Source organism: Schizophyllum commune (genome assembly GCF_000143185.2).
Source record: "Schizophyllum commune H4-8 unplaced genomic scaffold SCHCOscaffold_15, whole genome shotgun sequence".
Lineage (NCBI taxonomy): Eukaryota > Fungi > Basidiomycota > Agaricomycetes > Agaricales > Schizophyllaceae > Schizophyllum > Schizophyllum commune.
Genome location: NW_026089552.1, coordinates 284,120 through 300,419, shown reverse-complemented (window position 1 = coordinate 300,419; position 16,300 = coordinate 284,120). Strand labels below are relative to the sequence as shown.

The following is a 16,300-nucleotide window of genomic DNA, read 5'->3' as shown; positions in this document are numbered from 1 at the left end:
TCTCGGAATTCTTGGCGTAGCGCGCCGCTGCACCCCCCTTGGATCTTGGTTGGATTGTATCCTCGCAAAATCAGCGTCCCCGCCGATGTTCGACCTCTTGAGAGGGCCACGTAGTACGCGTGGTGATCAGCGCAGTCCTGTAAGTCCACAACATTGACCTCGCGTGACTTGCCCTGGGAGGCATAATCAGTCATCGAAAAGTTCGGCAAGACGTGGACTTGGTCGCGCACGACGGTTATGTACTTGCTTCCTGTCGTCACCCTTGGCAGCATGCACTCCACGGTCATCTTCTGCCTTGTAATGGGAACCACATTCTTAGGTAAGCCAGGAAACTGAACTGGTCTCGGCGGAGTAACTAACTCGACAAACAGGACGTCGAGCATTCTCTGCCCACGGCTACCCCTCGATTCTTGCCAGTCATAAACGATTCCTTCCTGGCCCTTCGTCATCGACAGCTCTGTCGCGGAGTTGTAGCACAGCATGACCGGCATCCCTCGACACAGCGACAGCTTCCCAGGAACATACGACTTGCAAAAAGAGTGGGGCTGTTCCCATAGTTCGTGTTGTAAGAAAGCGCTCAGTGGTCTATCTTGCTGTCCTTTAACGCGAAGCCAGTCCTCAGAGAAGAACTCTATAAGCTCCTGACCGCTCTCTATAGCGAACCGACGAACGCCGAGGTCGTTGATGGCGTCTTTGACGATGTTACGGGCGGTAATCACAGACACATTTCTGAATAGTTCTTCTGCGATTGAAAGGTCTGTTGTAGAAGAGAAGGCGCATCTGGAGTCTATCCAGGTAAGGTTTCTGGTCGTACACACCTTCAACCTCATTCTCATCATACAATCTTGGAACTCCAAGTCGTCTGCGCTGGTCGCGCTCTGACGGTGATTCTGCTTCAGGAGAACGACGACAACGAAGAGATGCCATATGGCTTTTCCCAGCGCAGCCTTCTGACTGCGTGCATCAGCGCCGTATCGCCCGGCTTTCCTACTGTAAAGCGAGCCTTCTTCACCGCCCACGACCGGTGGTTGCTGCGCAAAGTCCCCAGCAAAAATCATGTTCAAGCCGCCGTATGGTACGTCCGTCACGCCTACCGCTTGACAGGTCGCTCTGCTTACGTTATAGTTCTCGTAGTGCGCCAGCATAGACGCCTCGTCCATCAGCAGAGTACCTTTACCTTTCATGCGCTGCTTGACCTTCGCACGCCCGGTCATAGTCTGCTCTTTTAGCGTTGATATCCCCAACGTCGAGTGGTATGTAGACCCATTGACCAGATTAGACGCAGTTCCTGTCGGAGCCATGACAAGATATCCGGAGCCGATGTTCGCTCGGTCAATAACGGCTTGGATGGCCTGAAACACACGAGACTTTCCGGTACCGCCCATACCACCAACGTACATCAGAAGCTGACCACAGCCAGGAGTGAGAATGTGATTCCCCGCGATGCGCACTGCACGCTCTTGGTCCTCGTTGAGCGAGAAATCAGCTAATACTGCGTCTACGAGACCTCGCTGAAGCGGTGCAACATAGGTGCGCATCAATAGCGCCTTGTTCACGATGTCGACGCTCACTACGTAGGCGGGACCTACCACTGGATGATTCTCAGGGACGACGAGAATGCGGACTCCCTGTGCGTCGATTGCTGCTTTTTTCGCCTCTTTAACGATCTCTGTCCAATTCCTCGCGGTTCTCTTGACGCTTATTCTGCCCGCAGGTGCGGCAATCGTAGCGATAGGTACGTTCCATCTGTGTCTGACCATCATGTCTTTCATGCCCAGGAAGGACGTCTTCTTCTTGGTGTACAGCGTATTCATTTCCTCGTATTCTGCGTGCGTGGTCGGAAAGACGGTCTCGATTTGACTTCTGCAGTCGTCATCGTGGTCAATGTCTTGCACGTCCTCTTCGGTGAGTGGTATATCCTCAGTCCAGCCTTCGCCACTCTTTTGTCTTGACCTGTAGTCATCACGCGCGTCCATGCACTCCCATCTCAAGTTAAAGTTCTTCATGAGCTGCTTTTCGCGCGGTGAGAACTTATGCTTATCGAAAGCGTCTCGCCAGGTCTCATCCGCAGATTTGAGATCTTCCGGTCGTCTCCAAGGTTTGAAAAGCATCAACATGACCTGGATGTACTCGTCAAGATTGCCCTTATCGCTGCGGGGCAACAGGCGCATGAAGTTCAACACGAGCATCGGGTCCTCTTTCTGCCGCTTCTTCATGCAATGTGAGCTCGCGAGGGAGTGTCCGTATCGGAAAGGGTAATGGAGGTTCGGTAAACGCGTCGTGGGTGGCTCTCCGAGCGTCTCGGGCAGTGGATCTACAGGCTCATCGTCGTCAGGCTCATCGACGGGAAGTCCTTCGTCTCCAGTTCCTTCTGCTTCTGCGTCTCGACGATCACTTTCATCAGCCTCAGAGTCGTGTGCCTGTGTGGAGTGCGCATCTTCGGCAGAAACGTCCGTGTCGTCTTCAGGTGGGGCAGACCAAGGACTCTCGTCTTCCTCGTTCTCGCTGTCCTCTACGTCGCTTGCGCCCCCGTGTTCCTCCTCACTTGCTTCCTCAGCTGCTGACGAACCTTTAGGTACGTCGTCCTTGCTCTCCTTTGTCTGGCCCTTTGGCAGCGAGATTCGCTCGCAGTTCAACATGAAGCTATATAGGTTAAAAGCTTCAAGGGCATCCGCACGGTAAGTGTAATTCTGCGCTTCAGAAACCCCAATGATCGCCCCCTTCTTCTTGACGAGCAGTACACTCTCTTCTCCATAACCCTCGCTGTTCTTCTGCCAATACATCTTAATCTGCCTGAAGTAAGTGTGCCAGAAGAAAGGCTTAAATCGGTGCGACGTGTAGTGGTCAGGGTTACCAAGCAGATACATGGCGATCATAGGCCCTCCGAGCTCCATTTTCGTCGCCAGCTTGTTGACAATTTTTGTCATCAGACGGCGCGCCGCTTCGATACCGTCACCACCAGAGCAGAGCACGTCTTGATTTTGGTCGAACACGGATTTGATGACTTCAAATATAACGTGCGTCTGCGGTCCCATCTTAGTGATATATTCCGTGATATAGTAAACGATGTGGTTGACAGCGCTTCCCGAGAGGAGACACGAGCAGTCGTGGTTGCACCGAAAGAAGTAGCTCAAAACAGAGCAGACGTCGTTCATATTGGGCTCCAGGTGCTTGAAGCGCAACGCTCCGGTATTAGGGTCCACTCCTGTCTCGGTACGTACCTCCCTCGGCATCCGAGCTTTGCAGCGCCCTGTCTTATTAAACTTGCAGTACTTGTCTTTGCATGTATGCACGTTCGTTCTCATGAGGATGTCGTTCACCTCCTCTTTGAATGTGGTCACCCATTGGCGGGTCTCCTCGCATTTATGACACCCTGGCTTGGCGCAGACGCAGTAGACCTTAGGCGGAGTCGCCGGATGCGTGTAAGTGGGGTTCTGATATCCCGGTCTCTTTCTGATCTCCTTCAGATGCGCAGATATCTCTTCGAATGTACCGTCTATAAACTCTCCCCTATGGCAAGCTTCCGCGTACTCGACCATTTGTGCGCAAAACTCGGATTCAAAGTCCTTCATTCGCTCACGAATCTCCGTCGGTGAAAACGAGCCGCGAATCCATAACAGAGAGTGTAGATGCAAGGTCAGTCGGCCTTGCTGCTCGACAGTCGCGTAGTACCCACTCGTCTCGCCAAAAATACCATCATGTCCCGAGTCAACACCAAGGACGTGCTTAATGAATCCTTCGACGGCGAAGTGAAAGAAACGCGCGCCTGCGACTGGGTTGTTCACTACAGCGCGAAAGCGATGGTCTCGCTCCTCGTCAGTCGTCGGAGGTTGTAAGTTAGGCTTGAACGCTTGTTCGGCGTCTGCAAGGTAGAAGCACAGTGGATGTTTGATATCTGTTGGCGCAATCGTTATGTACCAGATAGGGGATCCAAGATGCGCAATTAGGGACCATATTTCCGTTCTCATCCATTTCCTGCCTGCGGAAGATCCGTCAACTTTAGCCGCAACACTCTCCATGTCTTGAAGGACGCGATAGCACAGTTTCTCCTCGTCTGTGGCAGGAATCACCCTCTCACCAGTCTTAGCACGGTTAACGATGTGCTGGAGAACTGTTGGATTGACGGACAGAAGCCGTTGAGAGACCGCCTCGAATTGGCTTCGGCGGGCGACCAGAAAGCTCTGCGTCGTCGCATCTCGAATCTGAAAGTGGCTGAACGCGACGAAGATGAAAGCAGGATCTAATTGAAACCGCTTGTCGTGATACATGAGCAAGTGGCGACAGTGTTCTTTAAGAGAAAGGCGCAGCCGCTTACTAGAAGCGTCGCTGGTGCAACCAAGACCTCCGCGGCCGAAAGGGAAGAGCCAGGGGAACATCTTTGGGTATAAGAGCGGATTGTTATAGAGAGACTCCGGTCGCTCGCCATGGCCGATGCGCAACATTCCCTTGTTCGCGTTGAAGTGGTCCAAAGCCAGCGCTGTAAGCTCTTCGTGAGTTTTCGTTTCCAAGTCGTTTCCCGTCAGGCCGTGCACTTGAAAAGGGATTTCACCTGTCTCGACGCCATGCTCGTCTGCCACATCATAAGAGCTTCGCCCCTCCGGTGCAATGTTAGAAGTGGAGGGCCTGTACACGACGGAGACTGGCGGGACAGACTCCAAGTACCGCGCAAGTGCGCTCTCGTCGACGGTGATATCCCCCCACCCCGGTGTATGCGCGATGAGGTACTGTAGCGCGTCTCGGACAACGTGGTGACGCACCAGGAGTGGAGCAAACCTAGGGGACTTATAGTCTTCAACGGATGGTGGTGTGGGGCCCGTAAACATGATTGCCAATACCTTCTCGATGTCCTCCTTCGGCGGTGGCAGGGACTCGTAGATTTTGTCTGACTCCACGGGGAAAGAGATGACATGAGCGATCGCTTTTCGATACCCACCTGCTACCTTCACGAATAAGGCGTTGTGACGGACAGGCTGTATCAACAGCCGCTCGAAGTAGCGCAGGCGCCTGAGCACGAAGGGGACCTCGCCTATCCAAAGATTGTTAGCCAGCGCCAAGCGAGGGATCAAGCCCTTGGTAACCACAGGACGGCACTCGGAGCAGATGTATCTGGCATTCGGTATCAGAACGGGCTTATCATCATCCCAGGGAGACCCATCGTCTTTAAGAGCAGCGTCAGCGACAGCGAGAACGGGAAAGTGTCTGGCAACGTGCCTAATGTTTGTTAAATGTTTTGTGGGCTTCAACTCTGCGCAGACACCACAGGCCGCCTCTTCCATGGCCATGGTATCAGCGATAAAATCGCTGGTAATAGTGTGTAGAAGTTGATTAGAATATGGAGGAGGAGGAAAAGGCGGCTCGGGAACTGCGGCTTTCGCTCTCTCGTACTGATCATGCCTCATTTGCGCGTGTCCCGGCTTCGCACGGCGTGAAGCTTCATACTTGGACACTTTCAACAACGTTCTCTCTTCGTCGAGAGGGATACGCCTCAGGAGCGTGATCCAGCCTTCGCAACTGGCGGTACAATGATGATTCTCACCAATACCAGGGAGGTCTCCAGCAGCGACGCCACGCCAAGTAACAGAGATGTCGTGAAGTCTGCAGACTTTTTTAGCCTCCACTATTGTAAGGTGCATGAACAAAGCAGCGGGAGGAGCCAGCATACCGATTATGTCGTCCGTGTACTCACGATTGACCCCGTCGACAGCGACGGTGTCTTCGTAGATGTAGCACCAATCTTCAAGGACGTGAGAGTCTGGCGTATGCACCACGTATGGCTTGATCTCATAGGACCGAAGGATTCTGAAGTCGGCGCGATCTCTAGCGCCACCGGAGGGGCGCGTAGTCGTGAGAGGCTCAACAAAAGAAGGATCAGACCCGCATGACAAAGTACTCAGGATTCGATGGCAAGAGCGAGCGATAGATAGATGGCAAACGGTGTACCGACGTACATATCGACAGTAAATAATAGGGGCTGCGATAGCCATGTCGACGATGGGTATTGGATTGTCCAACCGCATAACGGCCCCGAGTTCAACCCTCGGGGATGCCTGTGAAGGCATAATACAGTGTTCCGCTGCCCAGATGCAACGGGAACAAGAAGATTGCAGGGAGGGAAGGAGTTGGCGGGTAAGGGGCGAAGCGGAGATATGGAGTCGAAGGCGGTCAACGTCTATGCACGGGTCCATTGCTTGCACGAGGACGGTGATAGTGTCGTTACATGTAGCACAGAGAGTGGCCGTAGACAAGATGAGCACACGACCACGCAGAGTACGCCGTGGTGTCGAGCATGCGCAGACGAGAGTGAGAGTCACCGATCTTGGGGCAAGGCCAGGCGCTAGGCAGTGTAAGTTCGGAGACGTGGAAGAATGCGCGCGAGACGCACCTAACATAGTCCTTAGCCACAACTTCACGATGGTGATAGTCCGAACCTGGATGCGGGGGAAAGCAGGAAAGATCAAGCGTCCAAATGGGATTCCCCTTATACTGTCCTGTGATGACAAGTTTTCGATCACGTCAGCTTGCGGAACAAGCAACAACAAATAGAGGCCTACAACTGCAAAGCCTGTTTGCTACCGCCACGATCTCACTAAAGACCGGGTCTGGGTCTGTCGATGGCCGGACACAGACATTTATGTAGATCTTTGGTAAGATTGCGCGGGTGTTCGAGTAAAGACAGTGACATTGGGCAGACGTAGAGACAGTAGGTAACGAACGTACAGCATGTTGAGGCCAGAAAGTATAGTAAAGACAGTGAATGGACTTTGGGAACGGTCAGGACAGACAGGGCTCGCCTACCCGTTCATGTCAGCGTCGCCGCCTTCGTCTCCGCCGCTCGCAGGCACCCCCGCCTCGTCCTCCGACGACCGCACCTTCTTGGAAGGCGATTCTTGATCATTGGAGGCGCCATTAGCGACTGCAGGGCGCTCGTGAGTCAGACGCTTCTTCCTACCGGAGACCGGGGTCTCAGCGACGTCCCCGTCAGTGCCAGGAGCGCCGCCACCGACAGGCACGTCCTCGGCCCGCGCACTGCTCTCAAGCGCCTTCGCTCGCTTTCCCCTCTCCCTCTCCGCCCTCTTCTTAGCCCTTTTCTCTGCGTCATCCTTCACCTGCTGCTCCAACTCCGCTTTCTTCCGCGCGAGTGCTTCCTTCTCAACCTCCTTCAGGGCCTTCGTCGCGCGAGAACTCTCGGCATCGATGCTGTCGGACAGGACGACAATGCTGTCGATGTTGAACGAGACCGCTTTCTGGTCAACTTGCCATCGGGAGACGGTGTAGAAGACGACTGCGAGAGCGTCTCTGTCCAGCATGCCCACGAAGCGCGGCCAGTTGCGTTCGTCCTTCAAATCCTTGAGGGTATCGACGCCCCAGTCGACGGCTTTCGACCGAGCATCGATCACAGGAACTGCGGATATGTAAGACACAGACGAGACCGCGTTTGCAAGCCCTCACTTTCGTCCATGTACTCGAGCACTCCTGCTTTGCGGAAGTTCTTGGATCCGTCCGAGATCAGTTCGGGCTTCTCTCGCTTCGCCTTCGCGCTCGCTGGGTAACCAGGAACGTTGGGCTTCCTACCTGCAGGCAGTCAGGATAGTGCTCGGATACGGATGTAGCAGCGGCTCACCGTCCTTCCCCGGCTTCGTGGAAAAAGCGACGCTTCCGTTGTCGTACAGAGGAAACTTGTGATGATCTTCACCCGTAAACTTGGCGACCTCGTTCAGGCAAGCGAAGATACGGGCCGGCTCGCCATCGAGAGGAGCGATGCTGATACCACGACGGGGATCCTTGTTGAAGATCCGACCCTCGGGCCCCACGAAGAAGTCCCTCACGAGTCCGCCCGTCAGGCACATCACGGGCGTCCTCTTGTCGGCGACAGTGACAAGCGACGTGTCCCGGCTGCGTCTGTCCATGGTCATGAACAACAATCGGGCAGGGTCCATACGACTGAGGTTGATGTAACCAGCGCCCTCCCTAAAGCCGACGATGGTAGCAAGCGTCCTGACCAAAGGTAAGAAGCAAGTCCAGCAGAGCACACGCAAGGCGCTCACCTCAGAAGGTCGAACTGCGGATAAATCTTCTCCAGCGTAGCAGCGGGATCCGGGTAGTCCGTAGCGTTCTCCGGACGGTACGCAGAGGTCGAGAAGAGGGGGATCTCGCTGTTGATTGAGTCAGGGACAGGGTTATCACCGAGAATGTAAGACCGTACTCGTAAGTGTGCATGGCATTATAGACACCCTGTGCGAACAAGTACGGATTGACGCCGTAGTACTTCGTTATAGCGTCCGCCTTGATAGCCAAGTAACTTGAGACAGCGTCAGTCGAGTCCCACGACTACAGGCTAAGAACATACACTGGGTGCTTCTTGTCGAGAACGAACATCCTGAAGTACTGAGCGGCGGGTTGGAGACCGTTGATATGGACTTGTACGGCCTCAGGACCAGAGACAACGCCCCTAAAAGCACCTACAATCAGCAGAGAATGCAGCGTGGAGAGAGTGACACGTACGGGGCTTGGTGATTGGCGGAAGAACTAAACGATGATGAGTCTATGGGGAAGAGCAGGACGAGAAAGAAAGACGTACTACGCCGAGTGCTCGCCATCGGAGTCGGAGTCGTCGTTATCAGCATGCGCCCCGGCGCTGCGGGATTGTTGAGCTTAGCAGTACGCGATCGTCAATCGTTAGCCGTACCCAAGGTCGACCATGTCTTCGTCATCGCTGTAGGACATGAGCTGACAGAGTAAGAATAAGGCAGTGAATCGAACCTGTCATTGCCCCCGATTGCGACGCCCAGGTCTTCGATTGCATCCGGGTGAGCTTTCTCCCCGTCTTCGCTGAGGTGACCGTGAGCTCGCGGTTAGGAAAAAGAAAAGGAGGAAAACTAACTCCTCTCCCTCGTCGTCTTCTTCCGCCTCATCGTCGATAAACCTAAAGCAACTCATCAATCTCATGCTATTCGCCAGAAGAAGAAGACTTACTTGTTCTTCACACGTTCCTCACCGCCCTCATCGTTATCGCTCTCGCCATGCCCAGTCATCTCCTTCTCTGAGCCTCCGTTGTCCCCTGATGTGTCCGTGGGCGGCTGAGCGGCTCCAGACTGCGGCACGGTCGAGTCGTCTGTGCCGGGAGCGGGAGAAATGATGCGCATGCGCCTGCCGGTCTTCGCCCTTTTCGAAGGCGCTTGGGAGGTGGATTCGCCACCCCCTCCATCATCGACGTTGCCTTGACTATAATAGCCATCAGAATAAGCGAGAAAAGCAGGAGACCAAAGGACTTACGACTCTTTCATATTCACTTGGCGCGTGGAGCGACGAGTAGACTCTGTCATAATTGACGAAGACGGGTTCTGTAAACGTGTCAGTCGTCTTATATATGTCTCTGCACATGCTAGTCCGACGACGCATCCTGGGGTGCGCTTCGCAACCACTGGACGAGAAGGAAGAGACGGTCTTGCCCGGGCTGGCTCCAGGCCGATGAGACAAAAAATTGCAAGACGGCCTTTCGATGGACCATCACGTCAAATTCGCTAGAACGACGCGGGACATGGTCCGAACCGGACGCTGGCGGAATGGTCATTGATGATCACGAGTGCTCGCTGGGAAAGGCCCGTACGCGCCAAAGCAAAAAGACTTATCGTGTTCATCGGTCGTAGAAAGGAAAAGCGACCTAGAGCGACACATTGCCTACCGGCCGAAAAAGTGCTGCTCTGCTGGAGAGAACAATTTTCAAGTGTCTTACCTCCGTGCTGTGCACATCCGCCGCAGGCATTGTCTGCGGAGGCGAGGCGCGAAAGCCCTGACGAAAATTCAGCACCCGTCCTTCTTCCTACAGCTCCGACGTCGCTTACCTCCCCCGAGTTCGCGGCTGCAGTCGCCTTTCCGCCAGTCAGGCGGCTCTCGGTTGAGATAGACAGGTAAGACAGAAAGCCTAGCCGTCAACTGGTATGGAACATGCATGTCCGACGTCGAGAAGATCGACTGGTCGCCCAGGAGCATGTCAGACACGCGAGCTGTCGGGAACGTAGAACGAGGCTCCTCACTTTGCGAAAGGCAGAGATCTTATTGGTCGATGAGAGCTAGACGGGGCTATCCGCCCTTCTCTGGCTCGTGTTAGAAGCCCGTGAGGTCGAAAGCGGGAACGAATGTCTTACCTTGAACGAAAAAGCGATCCCATTTGCTGACTGTCCGAAACCAAGAGGCGAAAATGGCGCGCAACTCAGGAAGTAAATCATTTCCTGTCATACACATCCGAGCCACTGCATGCGCGCAACCGAAACCCGGGCGAGCCACGCTCTGGACGAACGGGAGCCCAAACGATTCGTCGAGCCATGGCCGGAGAACGGACAGCCTTGTCGCAAGACACGGATACGCCACTGGTCGGTGTTGGGCTCGAGCGAGAGGCGGAAATTCCTAAGTCCACATCGCCTGTAGTGCAGTACTCGCACGTATATAAGTTCCCCCTATGCAATCCTGTCCATCAGCATTCGGCGAGCGACGCACCACCTTCATTGACACGATATGACCGATAAATTTCCCCGTTGCTATGATGTGGAAGAGGCCGGTATGTCGACCGTTGATCGCTCGGGCTTCAGCTAATGAACGAGCAGGGGAGCGCTTGATGTGGATCACGTCATCGCGCGCTTCAATCGCGCCGAAGCTGACGCTGGGTACATTCTTGGAGGTTAGTGTTGATGGAACCGAACTTTGGGGACCGGCACTTACCGTTCAACAGGATACAGCAATCGCCTCGCGAGTCGCCGTTCGTCCTGCGCAGAACGGGCGCGTCAGAGTCGCTGTCGACCTTCTCAACGACGCCGAACTCATCTTGGAGGTCAGTGGTGTTGTAGTCGATGCGGACCTTCCGCCTGTGACCAAGAGACAGCAGTAAGCATCACAATCGACTCTTGTCGTCGATGAGGTACTCATCTTGGGACAGCGAGAACAGAGCGCGCTTCTTGCGGCAGGGACTGAACCTAGCTGGCTTCCACCAGAAACCGTTCGATGCCGCTATCAAGGCTATTGAGCGCATCCGTCTCTTCTTCGATCGATCCGTCGGAGGCGGCGTACAGGCTGCAGACCACATCACTACGAACGTCGGCCCGGGGATCTCCGGAAGCAGCCGCTACTTCTCGCACAAGAACGACGTCGACTCCAAAGACGTCGTGCCTTTCGATACTGAAGTCGACCCCAAGGGGTACCTCGCCGCGCTCGCGTCTTCGACTTTTCTGCACACCAAAGACAACGTCGTTAGTTATGTCCAGTATGAAACTGACCCGTTAACCGGTACGGGAACGTACGTGGCCTTCACTCGCTCTCAGAGAGGCGACCCTGACCTGCGTACAGGTACAAGGCATGCTCCCCAGCGGCTATAAAAGCCGGTGACATCGTGACTTGCAAGTTGGCGTTCATGTTGGTGCCGATGCCGAAGAAGAGCAATGTCGGCTGGAAGATGCTCAACGTCCTGAAGGCCGTTTGTGTCATGGACAACACAGTCACTGAGGTCCGTCTTTTCTGTACTCGCTATCATCGCAAGTGCTCACCTGTTCAACGAAGGAGGCCAACACGACCGCGGTTCTGGAAGATCTTCAAATCGAACCGGAGCATGTGGAGGCGTCGCTGAAGCGTGGTAGTGTGAGCTTTGAGGGTACGCTTGCTGCGCCGCCAAAGAGAAGTCGCCGTATGTCTATTGACGAGGGGAACGAGAGTGCGGATCCATCTCAGGCGTTCACCACGCACTCGGCACTCCCCGGCGACTTTGTGGCGAACCTCGACTTTGTGGCGGACTTCTCTTAGCTTACAACCCCGATGCCGTGTTTTCAAGCATCGACCGCGAATCGGGTGGGAATAGGCTCTGTAATGCTGTCGTTACCGTGCTCGTCTCTCTGGTCGTACTGTCCTACGTCCTTATAAAGTAATCATGGAGGCGCTCTTGACGACGGCAATAGCACCTCGGGGCTCAGGCTCTCATCCCCTGTCAAGGTGCCAAGAAACAGCGTATATCTCGCGCGACTAAATAAAACACACAAGAAACCCTAATCGAAGCTCAAGTCGCGGATCTGCAGCATTTCCATCAAGTCCGCATGCCGACGACGGCGAAAGTCCTCGTTGTCTGTAGGCACAGTGAGGATATGTATGCCCGTGTACCTTTGCCCGTACCTGAGCACCGAAGAAAAGGCGTGTCGAAGAAGGTTATGCGTCCCCAATGCCCGCCGCGGAGGACCCTACAAGCAGCGTTCACGTCGTCGGTCGTGGCTATGGTCGCAAAGTAGCCGTCCACAAACATCTCAACGACACCAGCGCGCGTTCTCGTCTGAAGGTCGGGCAAGTAGGCGAGCGCTTTCCAGTCCGTTCGAACAGCTTGGAGAAGGGGGAGGTCGTCAATGGAGCAATGCCCCGCTAGCCCCGAATCTAGACACGGTTGTCAGAAGATCGAATCAGATCACCGATGCGGACGAGAGCACATACTGCCGAGCCTGCTCACAAAGAACCCAAGCTCCGTAAGGGTGGAGGCGCTGTCTCGCAGCAGGCGAGAGATGACATCCCATTCGCCTTGACGGAAGTAACCGAGGTCGAAAACAAGGACAGTAAGACAAGGAAAATACAGATGCTGCAAGAGACGCAGAACACCGTTCGCCATGTCCACGTGAAGAGCCTTCGCCTTCACCCGCGTGTCCACTTCTGCCTCTGGACCTGCGACAGAGCCCCACCCTAGATCGGACCAGTCTTCGCCCGTGTGCCACTCCGGAGAGTCCGTTGTGTGCTTGATCTCGACGGTGTGCACGACCTCGGACACGCGAACGATAGTGCCAGAAACCCTCCTCGACAGCGCGAAATGCAGCCCTCCTCTTGTCGCGTTCACGAACCGAAGGACTCTCGCGCGAGCGATCATAGCGTCCATCGTAGACGGCACCCAGACACGCTGCAAGGTCGACCACCAGCTGCGCTCGTTCGTGCTGCTGCCGAGGACCACAGTGTGAGCACTCGCCGGCGCTAGCCCGGCGACGACTGCGAGAAACGCAAGAGACTCCGGCGACCAACGGCTGGGAAAAGCAACCTGCCGGACGAAGTCACTGAAGTCCCGACGAAGCTCTCCTACAATGGGGGTGAGCCAAAAGAATCGGAGTAGGTAGAAAAGCTCACGGCAAAGGGGAAAGGTGATGTCCAGCCCTGGAATGACAATCTGCAGGGAGCGCAAGCCTGCGCAAAGCGTCAGAAGCTAGTTCTTGCGGTAGACGTTGAACTCACTTTGCGTGCCCGTCATCGCCGCTTGCAGACTCCATTCTCTAAAACTGTAGTAAGGCTCGCCTGCCTGCACCGACACCTTACTCCACCGGTAGCGCCGTGTCAGGTACGCAAGACGTGGGCTCGCCAAAGCGACGCGAGCAACATCGTCTGCGTGACAGTGAAAGAGGACTTGCTCCAGGATCTCTAACGGCAACTCTTCGAGGGGCGCCCAAGGACGAGCACCTGGACGACACCGCTGGTTGACGCCTCGCGCCAAAAACGCCAGCGATCGGAAAGGGAAAAGCCTGAGAAGGTGGGGCAAAGCAGCACGAAGGAGCGTCCCAAGAACGGCACCTGCGATCAAGAAGCAGCAGTTCTGGACGGTAAAAGCCATGGGAGAGTTTGAGAGCGAGAGGGTGAAGGTCAGAACGAAGTTAACGACAGCGCGCTTAAGCGCCAACTATTGGGACACCGGACACGAGATATGATCTGAACCCCAGTTCTATGTTGACGGGAGCTTAATGATTGTATTCAACACGGGGGTCTCCCGGCAGACGGCGGTTGTTGTTGACGACGGCACACACGTGGCGCTTGAGCCCTGACGTCAGTTGCCGGACATGCGATTCATCCATCCTTGGATCATCATTTCCTCATCAAGAACAATGGCAGAGTCAACCGAGAAGTACACACCGACCATTCGAGCGCTGAGAGCCCCCGGGAAAGGACGTCAGATATCGAGAACTATGGGTGAATTCCTCCCGTACTTTGCGACTGACGTAAGTAAGAACCCTTAACCAAGACATCGCGCGCTATAATTGTCGCTAAAGTGGAACATGTAGGACCACATATACGTCGACAGGGGAGCGGCTCACTGCCATACTTAACCGGCATGCACCCCTCTCGCAAGGAGAAGAAGATGACGGCGAGAATAACCCCTGGACGAGGTACTTCGACGAGAGCGCGCAGACCTCCTCTTCAGCTCATAGAACCTCTCAGGACCCCCACCGTACCGAATCACTCGCAGAAGCCTCGGCGCTCGTCGCAAACCGGAAGAAGACGTCGATGAACATTTATCTGCTCCACCTAGAGGGCGCGATGGGACGAAGAACGACGCCGATGCTGTACAGACAACAGTCCAGAACAAGGACCTACGCGACATCGAGCATGCGAATCGAGTCCTGGAAAGGACGAAGTCCAACTACGCATCTCACATTGCAGACCTTAAAACTGACCTTGCGGCGACGAAGGCTATGGTGCGCGTGTTAGCTTACTGAACCACTTTCCCTCTAACTGAGCCAGAACCGAGAACTCATCGAACAAGTCCGCGACCTTCAAATGTCGCTTCGAAGGATAGAAGAAGTGGTGAAGGACGCCTTTGACAAGTGACATGCAGGAGAGTACATACTTAGACTTTCTTATCGCGGTCGATAGCGCATGCACAATCCTAAGAAGAGATTCACGTTCGGTCTGGTTTGAAGCGACATGCCAGAGTGCGCTGCAAAGGCACAGGTAATAACCGTCTATATAGAACGTACAAGCACGTGTTAGCAGTCGAGTTAAGTATCAGTTACGCGCGCGCGCCTCCAACATGCGCCGTATACGCTCAGAGCGACGTACGGTACGAGCGACTGCCATTGCAAAAATATCAGAACAAAAGCCACGAATCGAGGGATGAAGTAACTCACGAAGTGACTTGCACGCCGCCGCTTGTCGAAAGTGCGTTGGCCACTCTATGCAGACCGCCTTCGCAATGAACGCGCAGTCCTTCTCGACCCACCTGCGAACGGTTTGAGCGCAACGAACGAGACAGATAGGAACCGCTCACCAGAGGGGACCTGAGCAGTTCGCTCGAGCGCGACGGCGAAACTCTTCGCGAATGGATCGGCAAGCAAACGTCATGCCCGTCACGTCGGGACTATTGTCGCAGACTGGATGTGAACGAAAGACTCTGGCGCGCATGTGGGGGCAATCCGCTAGCACGGCGTTCTTGCGAGTATACGTCAATGCCCATGACCTGTGAAGGACATGGTCGAACCCTTGGACTTCCTGCCTATCACAAGGATAAGCAACTAGCAAGCGAAGAAAGAGAGCACCCAACGCACTGATAGACGAACAACTTCATCTTCCAAGTCATGTCGTCCCCAACAAAGCGGTGGCGCCGTCCAAACTCGCGATGCGAGTCACCCGCCTCATCCCGGCCGACGGCGCCAAGGTTGCGCCAGCCGCGGGCGTGGTACTTCGCATACGCGGCAGCTGCCCGGTCGTCGTATGAAGCTGCCTTGAGCTTCAAAGACCGCTGGTGCTCAAACGTCTCTACGGGGTAGAGCGCATACGCAGTATCGTGAGTAATCACGTTCATCACCGCAGCTAATAGACAATAAGCATGTCGCCTAAAGAGAGTAGAGCCACGTACTGCTATGGAAACCAAGGATGACCTCGACGACAGCAACAGGCGTCACCAGGAGCTGGATGATGGTGGATTGATCACCGACTTGGACGAAGTCGAATGCCGCGCGAAGAGACGCAAGCGGATATCCGTCCAGATGCTCCGGTTGCGCCGCCACCTGTGCGTACTGATCCAAAAAAGAGCGAAGTTGAGTAGGCCGCGGCCGATATTGGTAGCCGCAGCCCAGCAAAAAGTCGTGCACAGCGAGGACGTGACGGAGTTCAACGTACAAGTCAAGATCCTTCGGATGCCAAGGGAACCGACCCATAAAAGCGAGAGCGAACGAACCCGATATCACAGAACCAGTGACTCGCAACATTTGTCGAAAACCGAGGAGGTGTTCGAAGGGAACGAATCTCTTGATGGCCTCCGCGAAATTGAAACTGCGATGGCGATATCTTGTGACCCGGTCCCGACCCTCACGCGAAGTCCTCTCGACGAGGGCGAGCTCCCGCGGCGACAGAGCGGACAAGAGAGCATTGTCCACGTCCTCGGGTCTGGCAAACAATGAGCATGACGCCACAGAGAAACATGAAGGACTCACAGACTCCAAAGCGATGGGGAATATGACATGGCGAGTCAAGGACATAGACATAGAAGGTGACCTTTCCGCATTTATAAGGAGGGTAGATGGAC

The 16,300-nt window shown here is 54.8% G+C and overlaps 10 protein-coding genes across 10 annotated transcripts; 2 read left to right on the top strand and 8 right to left on the bottom strand.

Moving 5' to 3' along the window:
• Nucleotides 1-104: 104 nt before the first annotated feature.
• Nucleotides 105-1,145, bottom strand: SCHCODRAFT_02468622 (uncharacterized protein; the record flags this gene model as incomplete). The annotated part of the gene is made up of 1 exon (XM_050342675.1): nt 105-1,145. A coding segment is annotated over one exon (1,041 nt), but the record flags the coding sequence as incomplete, so codon positions are not given.
• A 264-nt stretch (nt 1,146-1,409) lies between these two features.
• On the bottom strand, nt 1,410-3,035 carry SCHCODRAFT_02467380 (uncharacterized protein; the record flags this gene model as incomplete). The annotated part of the gene is made up of 1 exon (XM_003026645.2): nt 1,410-3,035. A coding segment is annotated over one exon (1,626 nt), but the record flags the coding sequence as incomplete, so codon positions are not given.
• On the bottom strand, nt 3,012-3,620 carry SCHCODRAFT_02473487 (uncharacterized protein; the record flags this gene model as incomplete). Its single annotated transcript, XM_050342721.1, has 1 exon — nt 3,012-3,620. A coding segment is annotated over one exon (609 nt), but the record flags the coding sequence as incomplete, so codon positions are not given.
• A 30-nt stretch (nt 3,621-3,650) lies between these two features.
• SCHCODRAFT_02463752 (uncharacterized protein) lies at nt 3,651-4,268 on the bottom strand (the record flags this gene model as incomplete). The annotated part of the gene is made up of 1 exon (XM_050342636.1): nt 3,651-4,268. A coding segment is annotated over one exon (618 nt), but the record flags the coding sequence as incomplete, so codon positions are not given.
• Nucleotides 4,269-4,514: 246 nt separating this feature from the next.
• On the bottom strand, nt 4,515-5,351 carry SCHCODRAFT_01067467 (uncharacterized protein; the record flags this gene model as incomplete). Its single annotated transcript, XM_050340969.1, has 1 exon — nt 4,515-5,351. A coding segment is annotated over one exon (837 nt), but the record flags the coding sequence as incomplete, so codon positions are not given.
• A 1,440-nt stretch (nt 5,352-6,791) lies between these two features.
• Nucleotides 6,792-9,323, bottom strand: SCHCODRAFT_02519799 (uncharacterized protein; the record flags this gene model as incomplete). Its single annotated transcript, XM_003026644.2, has 13 exons — nt 6,792-7,402; nt 7,450-7,572; nt 7,622-7,995; nt 8,046-8,153; nt 8,204-8,299; nt 8,348-8,449; nt 8,503-8,526; nt 8,579-8,635; nt 8,687-8,713; nt 8,761-8,829; nt 8,882-8,923; nt 8,974-9,222; nt 9,274-9,323. The coding sequence occupies 13 exons, from the start codon at nt 9,321-9,323 to the stop codon at nt 6,792-6,794; spliced, it is 1,932 nt and encodes a 643-aa protein (XP_003026690.1).
• A 1,189-nt stretch (nt 9,324-10,512) lies between these two features.
• SCHCODRAFT_02673335 (uncharacterized protein) lies at nt 10,513-11,787 on the top strand (the record flags this gene model as incomplete). The annotated part of the gene is made up of 5 exons (XM_003026742.2): nt 10,513-10,555; nt 10,602-10,878; nt 10,931-11,287; nt 11,338-11,494; nt 11,548-11,787. The coding sequence occupies 5 exons, from the start codon at nt 10,513-10,515 to the stop codon at nt 11,785-11,787; spliced, it is 1,074 nt and encodes a 357-aa protein (XP_003026788.1).
• Nucleotides 11,788-12,026: 239 nt separating this feature from the next.
• On the bottom strand, nt 12,027-13,612 carry SCHCODRAFT_01206529 (uncharacterized protein; the record flags this gene model as incomplete). Its single annotated transcript, XM_003026643.2, has 5 exons — nt 12,027-12,103; nt 12,151-12,402; nt 12,460-13,086; nt 13,135-13,191; nt 13,240-13,612. 5 exons carry the CDS (start codon nt 13,610-13,612, stop codon nt 12,027-12,029), a joined length of 1,386 nt encoding a protein of 461 aa, XP_003026689.1.
• Nucleotides 13,613-14,107: 495 nt separating this feature from the next.
• SCHCODRAFT_02706668 (uncharacterized protein) lies at nt 14,108-14,604 on the top strand (the record flags this gene model as incomplete). Its single annotated transcript, XM_003026741.2, has 3 exons — nt 14,108-14,162; nt 14,215-14,471; nt 14,518-14,604. 3 exons carry the CDS (start codon nt 14,108-14,110, stop codon nt 14,602-14,604), a joined length of 399 nt encoding a protein of 132 aa, XP_003026787.1.
• Nucleotides 14,605-14,781: 177 nt separating this feature from the next.
• SCHCODRAFT_02520216 (uncharacterized protein) lies at nt 14,782-16,237 on the bottom strand (the record flags this gene model as incomplete). The annotated part of the gene is made up of 6 exons (XM_003026642.2): nt 14,782-14,846; nt 14,904-14,995; nt 15,044-15,268; nt 15,321-15,585; nt 15,632-16,161; nt 16,209-16,237. The coding sequence occupies 6 exons, from the start codon at nt 16,235-16,237 to the stop codon at nt 14,782-14,784; spliced, it is 1,206 nt and encodes a 401-aa protein (XP_003026688.1).
• Between the last annotated feature and the right edge of the window lie 63 nt (nt 16,238-16,300).